At 67.0% G+C, this 16506-nt stretch overlaps 3 protein-coding genes across 3 annotated transcripts; all 3 read right to left on the bottom strand.

The window, feature by feature from the left end:
- Positions 1 to 438: 438 nt before the first annotated feature.
- PFL1_05903 (uncharacterized protein) lies at positions 439 to 6054 on the bottom strand (the record flags this gene model as incomplete). The annotated part of the gene is made up of 1 exon (XM_007883438.1): positions 439 to 6054. The coding sequence occupies one exon, from the start codon at positions 6052 to 6054 to the stop codon at positions 439 to 441; it is 5616 nt and encodes a 1871-aa protein (XP_007881629.1).
- A 1354-nt stretch (positions 6055 to 7408) lies between these two features.
- PFL1_05902 (uncharacterized protein) lies at positions 7409 to 9087 on the bottom strand (the record flags this gene model as incomplete). Its single annotated transcript, XM_007883437.1, has 3 exons — positions 7409 to 8545; positions 8641 to 8791; positions 8912 to 9087. The coding sequence occupies 3 exons, from the start codon at positions 9085 to 9087 to the stop codon at positions 7409 to 7411; spliced, it is 1464 nt and encodes a 487-aa protein (XP_007881628.1).
- A 1389-nt stretch (positions 9088 to 10476) lies between these two features.
- PFL1_06906 (uncharacterized protein) lies at positions 10477 to 14954 on the bottom strand (the record flags this gene model as incomplete). Its single annotated transcript, XM_007883507.1, has 2 exons — positions 10477 to 12442; positions 12517 to 14954. 2 exons carry the CDS (start codon positions 14952 to 14954, stop codon positions 10477 to 10479), a joined length of 4404 nt encoding a protein of 1467 aa, XP_007881698.1.
- Positions 14955 to 16506: the final 1552 nt, after the last annotated feature.

Genomic DNA, 16506 nt, shown 5'->3' with positions numbered 1-16506 from the left:
GGGGGGGCCTGCCAGCGCGCCAGGCCTGCATGCAGACGCGGCTCACCGCAGCACCGACCGAGTGCGGGGCAGACGCGTACGTCTCCGCCGCCGACCGCGCCCCGCACACGCCGTGCAGCGGACCGCTCGCCACCGAACGCGCGTTCGGGGTAGGCGCACATCGCACCTCCTCTCTTGTCTTCTAGCCCAGCCCAAACGTGCCAGCGAAGCAGGTGACAGCACAGTCGCCGTTGCAACCTTGATGTCCGTCTGTGTACCGCCACCGACGAGGTGTGGAAGCATCTAGGTTGATCGCGAGCACCACTTCTAGAAATACAGGAGTGCACGGTGGCAGACTGGCCAGTGCAGTGCCAGATAGAGCAGCTGCAGGAAGTCTAGGGGCAGCAGTAGCTGGTGCTCTGTTGTGGCGCGTCGATGGACGAGCACAGATCGTGGCTTCTAGGCAGATGGCAACGGCCGCTCGTCGACAAGGCCGACGCTGCGGATGCCTAGACCCTCCGAGGAGCCGCCGGCATACCTCGACCCAACGCCAGACCGGCCAGGCACCTCGGTAGCCGTGGGCGACAGCCGCGGATCGTGGTACCCGACCGATTTGGCTCGTCGAAGCGCCACCTCTTTGCCACCCCTCGTCGCCGACGACGAGGAACAAGGAGCCGCTGCGTGCTGGCTGCGCGGCGAAGGGCCCGCCGCCCAGCTCGCTGCCGTCGTGGGCATCGTCGACGACGCCGCTTCCGTCCACAGCCCCAGCGAGTCCGAGGGGGAGTGGTAGTGCGAGTGGGCATGTGCGTGCGGGTGCGAGTGCGGGTGCCGCATCTGCTCGCCGAGGAGGCGCGCCTCGTAGGGCGAGTCCCAAAGGGACTCGCGCAGACCAGCACGACTGAGGAGCGTGCCGTCGTCGCTCAGCTGTTCCCGCAGCCGCTGCGGCGGGACTGGGAACTCGAAGTCCACCGTCAGGCTAGACGCGATGCTGTTCATCGTCTTGAGCGACGCCGATGTCGGAGGCCGAGCCGGCTGCGTCGCCGTCGCCTCCCCTGCCGAGTCTCGCGGCTTGGTCGATGTGGTCTGGGCGCTGTCCACGCTGTTGCCCACGAGATCGACATCGTGGCCATCCTCGTCGACGCCACCGCTCGAGCCAGACTCGGCCGTGTGGAAGCTCATTACCGAGCCCACGAAAGAGTCGTGGCGCGAAGTGTGAGCAGACAGGTAGCGAGGGTGCTGCGGCTGGTCGTAGCTGTAGCTGCTCGATCCGGCCGCCGATGAAGCGTGTGCTGCTGGCTTGCCAAGATACGGGTCGTTCGATGAGGGCTCCTGGCCCATCAAGAACGTCTGCCGCGTCGGCGAAGTCACTAGAAAGGCCGTGTCGGTGTCAGCGGCGGTGTGTCGAGGCCGGGATGCCAGGTCGGCTGCGGAAACAGGAGGGCGGGATGCGAGGCCCTCGTCGCACGGTAGAGCGGTGCGGCTCTTCGCGGTCGATGGAAGCTCTTCGCTACCAGGTTGGAGACCGACGAGTGCCAGCCGGGTGGCGAGCAACGGGTCGCTCTTCTTCTTGAGCGCGTACCTCCGCTGCTGCTCGAGCTGCTTGCGCTCCTCGCGCCTCCGGTGCCGCCTCTCGCGCTCGATCCGCTCCCTTTGCTTGGCCAGGATCGCCTCCTCGGTCGTCAGATTGGCCGGCAGCTGTCGTGCCGACGGCGAGTCGTTCTGCGGCGCCGTCCGCGTCGCATCGCGGTGGATCGACCGGCTGGACTTCGAGCTGTCCTTGGAACGGCGCACCTCTTCCGATGCCGCACCCGTCGGCGCTGTTGCTGACGCCGAAGTCGTGTCAGCAGCAGCAGCTGTTGCTGCTGCCGAGATGGGGACCGACGATGCGCCGATGTCGCTGGCCCGCGTGCTCTCGGACGCTTCGCTCCGCGACCGGCGCGTGCCGTGCGACAGCGAAAGCAGCCGCGGATCGATGACGGCGGCGGGCCCGGAGACCTTCCGTGGCGTCTCGTCCATGTCGACAGGCTCGATCGGCCGTTCGACGTCGACTGTTGCACCCGCTTGTGCTCTCGGCTCTGCCGCTTCTGCTGTCCTGACCTCGGGCGCCATAGCCTTGGTACCCTCGCTTGTCGAGCTCTGCTGCCGATGTCCACCTCTCCTTGCTGATGGCGAGCGGTCGACCATGACGGCCTCGCCACGACTCTTGGCCTCGCCGGCGAAGCGTCTCACCCTCTTTGACGGGGCTCGGCCCAGCCGAATGGCTTCGTCCTGGACGTGCATCGTGCTCGAGGACGCTGGCTGGCGAGCGGCCGCGTCGGTGGCGATGGGCGGCAGCTTGCGGTCGTGAAACGCCGACAGGCGGGCGAACCTGGTCTGGTGCGGCTGTCGGGCGATGGTGGCGAAGTCAAATGCAGCGTGGTCGTCCGACTGCGATGCCACGTTCACGGCCGCATTGGGCTTGGCCGCTGGTGCGGCGCTTGCGCGTTCGACTGCTTGCGGCCCTGAATCCGGTCGATGAGCACCATCGCTCGAAGCTTCGTCTGGAATGTCGCGGAGCGGGCCGTTCTCCTCTCGCTCGTCGTCCGGCAGCTGCCCGCTCTCGACCGCGAGGCGGTGGAGTCGCTCTCCGAGCTGGTGGCTCATCTCGACCTGCCTCGACATCTCGCGACGTCCCAAAGGCTTCGGCCCATCGGCAAGCCGGCCTTTCGATGCGCCCTGACTGCCAACACGCCTCATTGAGCCGCTGCGAGACAAGGTGGGACCCTCGTGACGGGCGACGAGGCGCGAGCTGTCTCCGACCCAGTCAGTGACCCGACCTTTGCCGAGGGCGATCACCTCTGCCCGCCTCGCCTGGCCCACCTCGGCCTCGAGAGCGGACAGGGCGTCTTCTGACAGGACACCTTCGCTAAAGTGGCCGCTGGAGACCGTGTGGCGGCTGGCGACGCTCTCCCTCCGCGCGTTCTGCACACTGCCGATCGTGGTGGATGAGCTGCCCCGGTGTTGCGTCAGGCTGGTGCGCCCGCCGCTGACTTGATTGTTGGGTAGTGGCCCGAGCAGGTCCTCCTGATCTTGCGAGTGGTCCTGCGGCTGGTCCCTCGAGGCGTTGGGCAGCGCTTTGACCGCTGGTGGACGGCCGGGCTGCGAGGTTGCCACTTCGGGCTTGCCGACAGCCGTCGGGCGACCCGTAGGTGCGAAGAAGCGGCCTGCCTTGAGAGTGCTCGAGCCCGACGAATGAACAGACGAGTGGATTGAGGCGACCTCGAGCCTGGGGTCCGATCGAGAAGTCGAGGGAGACACACCGCGGCCGGCATCCAGGGCATCATCCTCCTCGCTGGGGACGACTGACCTGAGTGAGAGAGACTCGAGTCGGTCGTCGAGCCGACTGACCTGGTCGATTGAGTGATGCCTTGCATGCTGCTCGTGCTTCGGAGTGGCGACCGTCTCGACGTTGCCATCGTCCGCACCTCGCGTGTCGAAGCCGGCGCGAACGTGGCCCTCCAGGCGCGACTGCTCGTCGGTGGAACGCGGCAGCGGGCGGAAGAACAAGCCGTCTTCCTCGTCATCGCACTCGCCGGAGCTGTTGGTGTCGACGATCAGCTTGCGCAGCCTCAGCAGGGGCGTGTCCGCTTCTCCTGCGCTGATCAGAGACCACGGCCGCTCGCTCTCAGCGGAAACATCGGCGAGGCTCGGAGGCTTGAGGCTGCTGGCTGAGGAGGCCACGCGGGCTTTCCCAGGCTCGGATACGCTCAGTAAGCCGGTGGAAGCGGTCGTCGGTGGGGTGGCTTCCAGCACAGGTCGGGTGACACCTGTGGCCGGCGCCTCGTGCGTTGCAGCGCTCTTCGCTTGTGGCATGGGCGGTGATGGTGCACCCGTCCTTTCGCTCGCCGCTGAAGCGGCGGACGCGGTGGCTTCTTGCAGCGAAGGCGCAGGGTCGGGAGAGGGCTTGACCGTGCCGTCGAGTGGTGCCGACGAAGCATCGAGAGCACGGGTCTCGTCGACTGCGGTAGGCGGAGGCCCAGACGCGGGCAAGCTCGACGTTGTGGGTGCTGAAGGGACGAGGGCGGCATCATCGGGCTCAGCGCTGTTCTTGCTTTCGGCAGCGGGGTGCGCTTTTTGCGACAGAATACAAGGCCGCTCAGACGAGGTCCTGAGCGGCGAGCTTGAAGTCAGCTCTTGCAGGTTGAATTCCGGCGGCGGCTTGCGACGAACCATGCTGCGGGAACGGGTGATCTTGACGGGCGGCGCTTCCTGACGAAGTTGTGTGGCTGCGTCCACGCTGGCCCTTCTGCCGTGCTGCGGCCGCGCTTCCGTCGTCACCTGGGCCTTTTGCTTCCAGCTTTCGATCTCCGGGGTCGAGGGACGGGCGACCTGGCTGGTGCTGTTGAGCCTGGGCATCCGGAGCCGCGATCGCAGGCTCGGTTTCCGTGCGAGCGGCTTGGCCTGCCCTTGCGGCGACTCTGCGTTTGGCCAAGCCTCCGACGCCCGGTGGAGCATGTCGGCCGTCGACGGACGCCGCGGTTCGGTAGCCTTGCCTCGCCGTGCAGGGGAAAACGTCTTCGGGTCCCGCTTGTCTGCATCGTGCGGCTCCGACCCGTCAGCGCCCGCATTCGCATCGAGGGGGGAGGAGGATCCGGTCAAGAACGAAGCCAGCTTGTTCAGACTACGGCTCCTCCGCGAGTGGGAGAACGAGGGCTTCGACATCGTCCGGGCATGCGAAGCGGTGGCCGGGTCGGCGATTGGATCGTCTGCGTTCTGCGCTTGTGCCAGCCGCTGTGCGCCGCCGAGCATGTCAAGGGGAGCCGACAGGGCAGGGCTGTGCCGCGACCTTGCCGTCGTCGACGTCGATGGCGTAGTGCGTCGCCCTGCAGGTGTGGGGACTGCTGCCTCTGTCCGCTCCTCTGTGAGCGAGGGACGCCCGGGAAACGAAAAGACGCGATCGAGGGCACCCTTCCGGCTAGCCTGTGAAGCGGTTGAGCCCGGTTGCTCCAGCCTGTCTACCGACTGCAACCTGCTGGACTGTGCGGCGGAGCCCTGGCCGGGGGCAACCGGGCTTGGTGCTCGCCATTCGCTCGAGATGATGGCGAGGGGTGGCGAGGACGGCGAGGCGGAGAGCGCGGCCGTGGCGTCGAGCGACGGTCGCAAGGCGACCTTGCCCAGAGATGTGGAAGTCGGTGTCGCCCTCTTCCGAGCCCCAAAGAAGCGAGAAAGGCTCGAGGGCGAGTTGGCAGGCAGGGCTGGCTCACCCACGTCGGCACCCATCCGTGGCTGTGCGCTGGCAAGATTTGCACCCGATGGCGGGAGGGTGCGGGCGGTGGACGGGGAAAACTGCTGACGATCCGGCGTGCTGGCGTTGATCTCGCGATCCGCTTCTGCGGGCTCTCTGGAGACGAGCGACAGGGCCTTGCCAGAGCTGTTTCTGCGGCGAAGGCTGGGTGTACGGCCGCGGAAGAAGGACCCGCTGGTGCCGGTCGAGGCGGCTGGCGGCGGGTACGGCTGCTTGTCCCGCGAAGAAGGGCGGGACGACGGCTTAGCGGCGGCTGCGGAGCGAGCCAAAAGGGCGTCGCCTCCCGGGGAGCGATGAGCCTCTTCCTCTGGACGAGCGGGAAAAGGATGACGTTCGTCCACGAGGTGTGCGTAGGACGTCGTCGCCGGCGGCGCAGACGAAGGGTTGGAGGGCGAGGTGGACTTGTTCCTCGCCTTGAACCTCGTCCAGGCTGCAGTGAGGCCGCCGGAGCGGGGCTGGGTGCTGTCTGCGCTGCTGTCTGTGGATGAGCTCTCCTGTGGGTGTGCCTTGCTGCGCATGTCAAAGGGGCTCTTGCTTCGGGCCGATAGCTGACTGGGCGATCGCACGGGGGTCGAAGAGATGCATTCTTCGTTGGCCGAGAGGTACGAAGAGAGGCGCTGTGGTTGCTGCGGCGGTGGCTGCTGATGCTGCTGCTGCTGCTGTGATTGCTGCTGCTGATCGCGAAAGGGCTGTTGGTTCCGAGGACTACGGATGCCCTGGCTCTGTACCTCGACTTCCCATCCGGACGGAGAGGGCCCGGGCCGTTGCCGAGCCAGCGGCGAGACGGCCATCGTCGAGGGCGAAGGCGAGGATGGGTTCGACGGCGATGCGGAGCGGGTGGATGGGGAGCAGCTGTCGCCAGGTAGCGAAGGGGAATGTCGAAGCTAGCGGTGGCGACTGGGCTGCTAGCTTATGCGCTTCTAGGTCGGCATAGGCATAAGCTAAGTGCGGTGGGAATGCATCCTCTCTTGTGGATATGGAAGGCGGAAATGAAGCAGCGAGAAGAAAGCAAACGGAGTTGAGGACGGGGTGCGTGTCAGGGGAGCATGGTCGGGTATAAAGTAGCAGGTTGCAGGTGTGACGGCAGGACGCTATGGATGCTGGCGGGGGTGGTGGCAGTGGCGGTGGCAGTGGCGGTGACCTGGCAGTGGCAGTGGCAGGTGGCAGTCGTGGCAGTCGTGGCGATTGTGGTCGAGCGAAGGAGGAACGACAGCGAGCGAGAGATCGCCTTGCTTGGCCGGTCGGTCGGTCGTTCGTGGAGGCCAGGCCGCCTCGCCAGCCCGCCAGCCCGCCAGGCGCAGCCGAGCGGCGTTTGCAGTCGCCCTCTTTCGGGTCACCCATCACACCCGCACCGCCAGCCGGAGACTCTCCGAAGGGCGCCCCACCTTCCTCGATCTCCTTCCAGCTCTCTGTCAGCCCCCCAGCTTGGCCTGTCAGCCACGTGAAGGCTAGCGTCACGGTGGACCGTCGTCGGTCTGCACCAATGGGGCCAGGCCAGCCAAGGCACAGTAGTAGTATGTAGTAGTGTCACTTTGTACTCCCTCCTCGCCAAGCAAGCCCCTCTGTACGGCGGCGGCGTACACGCATAGCATGCGCTCCCGGCCTGTTGTCCCTGCTCAGCCATATGTATGAACGCAGACGTACGCCGCGTCAGGTGGGCTGCTGCCGTGTGACAGGTTCACGCAGCGAGGCGTATCGGCGGCCCTTTATTTGATACACACTTCTGCGACCTCGCCGTTTCATTGTCAGCCACGTTGCATGCCAATCTTGCCCACCGTGGCGACGGCACGCTGTTGCGGCACGCCGGGCCGCACAGTTGCACCATGGCAACACCACGGCGGGCCCACCCAGCGTGTAATCGCAATCGCAATCACGGCGACTTGGGGCGCACTACGCTTCGGAGATGGATTCGGGCACGTCCGACTACTCTGAAGCACTGGTTCAATCTACATGCGTGGGCGAAAGGAGGCCGAGAGGAGAGAAGGGCGGCAAAGGATATGTACACAAGGTGGCAACGGCGGAGGCGGCGGACGGCTGGTTTCGGCCGACGCTCTGTCGATCCCGCGCACCGACGCCTGCGCTCCCACCGCTCGGCCCCTTTCGGTCGCGCTCCGTCGGCGCCCCGATCCTCGCGCCGCCAGCCGCCTAGAGGAGCATGCTGGGCATGTCCTCGAGGTACTGCTTGAGCTTGACGAGGAACGTGACGGCCTCGCGCCCGTCGAGCAGCCGGTGGTCGTAGGTGAGGGCGACGACCATGATGGGTCGGATCTCGACCTTGCCGTCGACGACCCACGCCTTTTCCTTGATGGCGTGCATGCCGAGGATGGCCGAGCCGGGCAGGTTGAGGATGGGCGTGCCAAACAGCGAGCCAAAGACGCCGCCGTTGGAAATGGTAAAGGTGCCGCCGGTCATGTCCTCGAGGGTGAGCTTGTTGTCGCGCGCCTTCTTGCCCAGGTCGGCGATGGCCTGCTCAATCTCGACCATGCTCATCGACTCGACGTTGCGCACGACGGGCGTCACCAGTCCCTTGTCGGTGCTCACGGCGACGCTGAGGTCGACGTAGTCGCGGTAGACGATCGTGTCGCCCAGGCCCTCGCCCTCGATGCTGGCGTTGGCGGCGGGGATGTCCTTGAGCGCCATGGCGCTCGCCTTGGCAAACGCGCCCATGAAGCCCAGCTTGACGCCCTTTTCCTTGAGGATGCGGTCCTTGTGGCGGCCGCGGAAGGCCATCAGCGCCGACATGTCGATCTCGTTGAACGTCGTCAGCGAGGCCGCCGTGTTCTGCGACTGCTTGAGCCTCTCGGCGATGCGCAGGCGCATCCGGCTCATCTTGACCCGCGACTCCTCGCGCGAGCCGGGCGTGGCGGGCTTGGGCGGCTGCGAGCTGCTGCTGCCCTTGCTGCCCTTGCTGCTGCTGCTGCTGCTGCTGCTGCCGCTCGACGATCCCGAGCCGGGCGGCGAGCCGGGCTTGGACGACGAAGCGGGCGAGGGCTTCTCTTCGGGGCTCTTGGACGGCGTAGGCTTGGGCTCGTCCTTCTTGGCGGGCTTCGACTCGTCGTCCTTCTTGGGCGCCTCGTCCTTCTTGGGCTGCTCCTCCTTCTTGGGCTCTTCGGACTTCTTGGGCTCCTCGGACTTCTTCTCCTCGCCACCGCTCGAGCCCTCGGCGGGCGCCTCGCCCGGCTCCAGCTTGAAGAGGTCCTTGCCGACCTCAACCGTGTCCTCCTCCTCAGCGAAGACCTCTACGATGGTGCCAGACTGGGGAGCGTTGACCGAGACGTCGATCTGCGGGGACAAGGGAAGAGGGTGGGGTAGCAAGACCGGCATCAGCGCTGTACTCGCGAGTTGCTGTGAGGATGCCCAAGGTGGGGCGCACTCACCTTGTCGGTCTCGATGGTGGCGACCTCCTCGTCGGCCTTGACAAAGTCGCCGACCTTCTTGTTCCACTGCTTGAGGGTGCCCTCGGTGATCGACTCGGCCATCTGAGGGACCTTGACGATTTCCCTGCGGAGGGCAGAGGACGAGAAGAGGCTGCAAAGAGGGAGGGGCAGACAAAGAAGTAGGCCAGGAGGGGCGAATCGAGGCGTCAGACACGACTTCCACAAGGCAAGGCTAGCGATCCGGCGTGCGAGCCCTCGACGCGCAACTCACCGAGCATCGAGTGCGCATTTCGCCGGGAGGAAGGCGGACCTGGACGAAGAGGGCGCGCGCGAGACGGCGGCCGACGTTGTGGAGAGCGACCTGCGGGCGAGCGAGGCCGACGTTGTGGAGGACCTGGCGATCCTAGCGGCGGACCGCAGGCTGGACTGCGCCGTTCGTGGAAGCATTGCGTGTCTTCGTTGACTTCGTCGTCGTCTGCGGCGGCGTCGTCGTGCGTCGTGGATGGAGGAGGTGGAGAGATGGAGAGGTGAGTAAAGGCAAAAGGCGAAGGAAAGGGCGGCGTAGGGTAGGGTGTGCTGGGAGGAGCGGCGGCCGTTTCGAGTCGCTGAGGCAGGTGGAGTGGCTCGCGGTTTTCGCCCTCGCCTGGCCTGGCCCTTGGCCCTGGCCCTGCGTGGGCTTGGGGCGGAAGCGACGGGTCTTCCAGCCGTGCGATCCGGCGCTGCGATCAACTCGCCCCTCGAAAGGGTTCTCTGGCACGCGGCCGGCCCATTTCAAACGATGCCCGCCAGGCCTAAACTTGCCCCCTCGGCCAATACAAAACTCCGCCGCGGCAAAACAGAGAGAAGAATTGAATCCAACGGGCCCGGTCGAATCGGGTCCAACCCAGCGGTGGCCAGCAGGCAGGGCCGAGCCTGGCCTGACCTGGCTGGCCACAAAGCTGGCCGCCCCCCCGCCCCGATCGTCCTCCGTCCTGGCTCAGCAGCCAGCTGGTCCGATGCTGCCTTCCTTCCCACCAAGACCAGACGAGCTCGACAGAAGGGCCGGATGAGACGTGGCGGCGTATGGCTCCCATTCCAGAGCGGAACATCCGGCCTGCTGTATCTCGCCCTGCGACAGACGACGGCGACGCCGGCCAACCTGAGCGGGTCTGGGCCGTGGCCGAGATGGGGGGGCCGGAGGGCCCGACGGATGTTTCCGCACCGCTTCATCCCGCTTGCCCCTGGCCCGATTTGCGGCCGACCGGGGAGGCCGGGAGCCAGCCAGCCAGCCAAAATCTCCCTCTCGGCATCCTTCCGCCGTCGTCGACGGACACCGCCGCTCTCCCCGCCTTCCACGCATGACCTCGCTGGTCGACGGCAAAGACACCTTCGACGGCATGCCCAGGCGATGGGGAAAGTGCAGCCGCCATTCATCGGCACAAGGAGCGTTCCATGCCGATGGCCCCGGAACGAGGCCGCGGCATGGATGGAGCTGACCCTCGGTCTCGGAAGCGTGGGAGGGCAATGCGAGCCACCTGGCGCGGGCGAGCGGTGGCGAACCGACGGACGATAGCAAGACCCATGACTATGCAAGAGAGCGAGCGAGTGAACGAGCGAGAATACAGATGCGAGGAAGCGCAGATCGGGGCGCGGTACCACAGAGCGGCAAGGCGCGTGAACGAGACACGCAGACAGTAGTAGTGAGTGAGCGACGGGGAGAGAGAAAGGGCAAGAGAAGGAGAGAGCGCAGAAGAGCGGCACGACGATCCCCTTGGGACCTGAGCGGGGCGGGTCGGATCCAAAGGCTGCTGCGCGACCGGGGAGCGAAAGCGGTGGGAGGCGAGGCATCTCCGCCCGCTAGGCCTTTTCGGTCCTCCAGTTGAAGATGTCGAGCCCCGTCTTGCCGTCGCCGCCGTTGTTGCGCATCGCAATCGACGCCGGGGTGGGGTTGGCGCCGTTCGGGCCCGACGTCGAGGCCGTACCGCCGCCCCTCGGCTCCAGCAGCAGGCTGCGGCGGTAGAGGTCGTCGGCTCCCAGCCCGCCGCTGCCGGACGTGACGTCGTTGAGCGCGGTGCGCAGGTAGCTCTGGATCTCGGGCACCTCGACCAGGTTAAAGGGCGCCTGGAAGCGCTGCATCTCGTTGATGATGCGGCTGATCTTGACGTATTTGTCAAAGTTGAGCAGCTTCTTGTCGGGCGCCGCCGGGCACGGCCGCGTCGGCGCGTTGCCCTCGTAGCAGAAGGTGAGGTCGGTGAGGAACAGGCCCAGGAACGGCACCGCCGGCGGCTCGGTGGAGCGCAGGCGGGCGCGGTAGCCGGCGTAGTTGCGCGTGTGCTCAATCGACCGCCGTTGGTGGTCCATCATGGTGCGGTACTTTTGCGGCAGCCCGTCCCACGTCTTCTTGAGCCGCGCAATCGTCGAAGAGTTGAGCGCGCACTGGATGGCCATGAGCGTGTGGAAGTTGTTGAGCGCCTCGCACCGGTCGCCGAGCTTGATAAAGAACTTGACCAGCTGCGTGCGCTTGCGCGCGTCGGCCTCGCCCAGGATGCACTCGCTCACCCAGCCCGTGATGCGCGTGCTCATCGAGCTCATGCTCTTGACGTTGGTGTCGTCGCCGCCGGCGCCGCCGGCGGCCGCCAGCGTCTCCTTGGTGAACTTGGAGCCGAGCAGCTCCTCGGGCTGGATGGCGCAGTAGAGCTTGCTGTCGACAATCGTCAGCTGCCGCGCCAGCTCGAGCGGGTCAAAGTCCATGATGTTGACCTTCTGCAGGTTGTCGGAGCGCAGGTTGGACAGCAGCGCCTTGGACACAATCGACGCCGGCGGCGCCGGTCCGCCGCGCGCAAACGCCGACGGGGCGTACATCTGCGACGTATCGGTCATGGCGAGCGCCGCCGACCCGCTCTTGAGCCCCTCGGACGAGATGATCCGCTGCAGGCTGCCCGGCCCACGCTGGTTGCCGACGAGGACGTTGGCCTTGGACGCCTTGGTGGCGAGCCGCTTGCGCGCCAGCTCCTCGAGGCGCTGGGCGGGCTTCGTCAGCGCGCCGGTGCCGGCCTGCTGGGTGAATGCGATCAGCCGTTCCAGGATGGCCTGATCGGTGGGCGGGTGCCAGTGGCTCTCGAGCCAGCTCTTGAGGAAGTTGAGCACGCGCAGCCGGACGGGCACCAGGACGCGGTCCCTCCAGTTGGCCAGGTCGGCCTCGTTGGCCTTGACGTCGTCCGAGGGCTGCAGGTCGAACCGGGTGACCAGCGCCTCGAGCAGCTCGCCCGGCGATGTAAAGAGGCGGAAGCAGAGGAAAAAGGCGCCCGAGACGGTGGCGTCGACGGTGGACCCGTGCGGCGTCATCTTGCCCACCAGGGCATTGAGCGTGGCGCCCGTCACCTGGCCCTCGGAGTTGTACATCACCTCGACGCCCTCGTAGCCCGGCTTGGCGAGCCTCGCCTCGAGTGCGAGGGCCGAGTTGGGCATGCCCGAGACAGTCCCGGCGCGCGCGCGGAGCTGCCCCTGGCCCTGCACCTGCACCTGCACCTGCTTGCCGGCAGCGCCGCCGGCCACGGACCTCGTAGGGCTGACGAGCGTCGCCGACCTCGCCGGCGCCTCGCTGGCGCGCCTCGTCGAGATGGGGCCCAGCTGTCGGGTCAGGTCGCGATCGCGGCTGAAGCTGCCCTGGATCGAACCGGACGCCAGGCCGCCTTCCGAGGCGTTGCTGAAGTCGAGCGAAGGACGGGCCGAGGTGTCGGCCGTGTAGTCGGACCGGCCCGACTGGAGCGTCGAGCCCGACGTCCGCGAGTGCTCGCGAGACATGGGCTCGCTCGTCGAGTCGCTCGTGACGTCGTCGATGCCAAGCATCCTGCGCGGCTCCGACGCCGCGGGCCGTTGCCCGGCATCGCCAGCAACGCCCCGGTCGCAGCGTCGAGGCGCAGCTCCCGTTGGCTGTCGGTGCGGCGACTCCGCCTCGAAGACGCCGTCGCCGCGGCAGAGCCGCCATCGCCCGAGGGCACCGGCTTGGTCGCCGCCGACATCGCGTCGGCGACATCGGCCTCGCTCTCCCGCTCCTCCTCGTCGAGGTAGTCTTCCGTGACGCTGTCGAAGCGGTCCACGTAGCCATCCCTCTCGTACTTTTCCTTGAGGCAGGTCAAGCTGGTAGCCTTCCTGCCCAGGAACGACAGCGTGTGGGTCCCTCTCCGGATGCCCGTGGAAGTCCCTTGACGATCGCCATCGTCGTCTCCTCTGCCGTCGGCTGCGTCGTCGCCCGCTTCGCTGTGGTTGCTGGTCGGGGCGTCGGGTGCGCGCCGACTGCTGCGACGTGGAGCCGATCCTGCAGTGCGCCCCGAGCTGGGTCGGCTCGGCTCGGAGAGGGCGATCGTGACCGAGGGATCGAGCTTGTCGAGGCAGAGGCGGACCGCTCCGACGCACTCGCCGCCGGTGCGGAGCACGCCCGTGGCCGCCTGCAGCAGTCGAGACTTGTCTTCGGTATCGGTGGCTGGGCCGGACGCGGCCGCCGCAGCCGCGGAGGGAGCCGATGTGATGACGCGAGCCGCCGTCACGAGCACCGTAGTCGCCTCGTACAGGCTTTCGCGGGTCTCCCACAGGATCGCCGTCTCTCGCGGCCGCTGGGCCTGGAGCGTGGCATTGTTGTTGACCGCCTCGACGACGAGCAGCAGGTTGCGCACGCCGTCCACCGCCTCGCGCGTCATGTCGATCAGGCGGGCGTAGCTCGACGCGTGGCTCTCTGCAGTATGGGTGTGGGCGTGGCCGATGAAGGCGGCTATCGTCGACAGCAACTGGTCGTTGGCGAGGCTGAGGCGGCGCATCACCTCCTGAGGATACCTCTCCACAGGGCCGACCTCGGTCATCGAGTCGGCCGAGTCGCTGCGCGATGCGACGCCCTCGTAGCCGGAGGCAGAGTCGGGAGAGTCGGAGCTCGAGTCGGTCCGGGGACGGACGGCATCCCGGCTCCCGGCCACCAGCCGGTTGTGGGAAGCCGAGCGCGCGTTGGCGACGGCATCGGCCTCGAAACTCTCCTCGCTCGAAGGGTCGGACCCTTTGCGGCGGGAAAAGTGCATCATCTTGCGGAGGTCGCCGTGGCTCTTGGCCACCCTCGGCGGGTACTGTGCCGATGCAGACGCGTGGTGGCCTGCGGCAGAGAGGCGGCCGGCCGAATCCGGCGTCGGCGTCTTGTCCTGCTCACGCCGTTCCTGGGCCATACGGCTGCGCGCGCCGGTCAGCATCCGGGGCTCGTCGGTATACAGGTCGTCGTAGACCGAGGAGCGCCGCTCCGGCACTGCGACGTCGCACTCGACGGCGACCTGGAGGAAGCGGCGGACGTTATTGAGCACGTGCTCCGCCATCTGCAGCATGGCGTCCATCTCGTGGTCGCGCAGCGTCTCGTCGACCATGGGCGCCGACGCCTTGCGGGCCTGGGCCACCAGCCGGCTGAGCTCGGACAGGATCGCCTTGCGCTCCTTGGCCAGCGGAGGATGCGCCTTGAGCACCGGCGACTCGCGCGTGAGGCAGTCGGTGGCCGACAGCACGGACCGGACCGAGGAGATGACGCAGGCGGTCGAGGGCTGGAAGTGGGCGACGCGGTTCGCCCTCACCGCGTTGTGCAGGAGCGCGATGGCGTGGAGGATCGGATCGAGCACGCCTGCGTTGCCGTGGTCGGCCCAAGACGCCGAGGTCGGCGTCACGGAGCGCGACGGGGCCATTGGGTCGTAGTAGCGTTCCGCCTCGGTCGGCGACGAACGCGACGAGTAACGAGCATCGTAGCTGCTGCCGCCCGCGCCGCCGCCGTACCCCTCTGCCCCGGCGTGGTCAGCGTAGCCCGCCACGCCCACCGACCCGTCGTGGGGATCGGCCTCGACGCTGGTGCTGCCCATGTAGACGCCCTCCTGATCGACATAGTTGCTCGGGAACCAGCCGCGTTCGCCGTCGAGCTCGCCGTCCCACCAGCCGGAGCTGTCGCGGTTAAAGACCTTGATCACCTGGCCGGCGGTAAACGACAGGCAGGTGGCGTTGGACGAGGCAAAGTCGTGGAGCGCGACGACGTGCTCTTCGGGCGCGGCGTAGGCGCCGTCGTCTTCCTCGTCGTAGTCGACGGGCGACATGGCGGTGGCAAAGGGATGCTGCCTGCTCGAGGGCAGCGACGCGCCCTCGCCGTGGTCCATGTTCTGCTCGGCCTCGAAAAAGGTATCGTCGACCTCGTCCATGTGCGGGTGATGCCCGGAAGCAGCTTGGACCTGTGGTGCCAGCCTCGACACCGCGGACCCAGAAGCTAGGCCGCGGTAGGACTCGTCGAAGCCAGGCTCGCGATATCGCGAGGCTGTTGCTGCCATTGTCAAGGCACGCTGCCGTGCATCCAAAACGGATGTGAGTGACCCGTTGGACTACGGCGCTCTAGCCGCCACCTTGGCCGGTGCTGCTGCTGCTGCTGCCGCTGCTGCTTCTCGAGGCGCGACGGCGAGCAAGATTGGCCGTCCTACACGGGAGAACCACAGTGGCACTGCAGAGCTCGCTCGACCGTAGCTTGCTCGCTTGCTTGCTTTCTATGTCGGGACGCTGCAGGTTAAGCGCTGCGGGCAAGGTATGGGACGGAGAAAAGAGGGCGAACGCGGCGATCAACATACGGTACGGACGAGGTACGCCTGGACGAGGTGCAGGACACGCTGCGCCGTCGCAGTTTGCCCTTCCGCAGCGCAGACTAGCGCTTCGGCGTGCCGCCTTTGCCAGGTGGTCTATCGAGAGGTTGCCGGCGATGGGAAAGGCAGACTCGTCGAGGACAATGCCGGTCGTGTCGTTCCAGGGCGCCGGCATGATGCCGCCGGTACGTCTGGCTACTCACGATGGGCCTCGGTGGTGGGGCGAGAGGGGGGTTTGAACAGTCGCGAAACAGCACGGCGCTGTCGAGCTATTGGTGCAGAGCAAGCGCCGAGGAAAGCACCTGGGCAGAGAGCGATGCGGGGGCGACGACGAGCGGCCGGATCTAATGCGCACTGCGAGCCTTCCAGAGGGATGATCCGAAGAGGGATGGGGCGTTGCTGTTGGCTGGTATAGCGGATGCAGCGAGCAAGAGGTGATGCCGGCAGGTGCAGACCCCGGTCGTGGCTGTGACGGACAACGCGACGGTACTTTGGAGGCGGCTGGAGAGCAGAACTGGCCGTACCAGGTCTAGCAAGTTGGGTGTTGCTGACGGCGAGGCGGGGACGTCGTATGGGCCGTGGCTCAGATGCGGGATGGATAGGGTGGCAAGGTGTGGGTGCAGTGCGAGATGAGGCGAGGCGAGGCAGCGAGGCGAAGAGAGGCAAGGCAAGGCAAGGCAAGGAAGGACAAGGCAAGGCGTTGGACTGCGTGGATTGGCCGGTAGAAGGAGCGACACGAACGAAGGCGACGGCCACACGGTGAATGGATCAGAGAGCGTAGGCCGACGTCGGTCGGTGGTCGCACGCGGGGCGGCGAGGGATGGCGGGCCAGTCGGTTTCTCGCAGGCGTGGGCGTGGGCGGGATCGCGGTCGCGGTCGGTGATGTGATGGTGGTGAGGGCCGGGGAGGATAGGGTGGCGGCGAACCGGATGGGGGCCGATGGTGTGGGTGGCAAGCACGACGACGAGGTAGGCGCTCCCAAGAAAGAGGGGGCTAGGCGGGCCCAAGCAGAGACCAGGTCAAGCTCTGGCGGGCAGGGGTCGGCAGGCAGGCAGCAGGAAAAGAGGGTGGTGCCGGGCGCGTGGCTTGCCCTTGCCTGCCTGCCTGCCTGCCTGCCTGTGCCCTGCCTGTCCCTCGCTTGCCTCGCTCGTTGCTTGCTCGGTGGCCAGCTCTTGGCCGCGGCCTTTGCCCACCGCCCGCCCGCCGCCTCGACGACTCGCCAACGGCCACCGACCGAGGGGACTAGGGC

Source organism: Pseudozyma flocculosa (assembly GCF_000417875.1).
Source record: "Pseudozyma flocculosa PF-1 unplaced genomic scaffold scaffold00022, whole genome shotgun sequence".
Lineage (NCBI taxonomy): Eukaryota > Fungi > Basidiomycota > Ustilaginomycetes > Ustilaginales > Ustilaginaceae > Pseudozyma > Pseudozyma flocculosa.
This window is presented reverse-complemented; position numbering and strand designations above follow the sequence as displayed.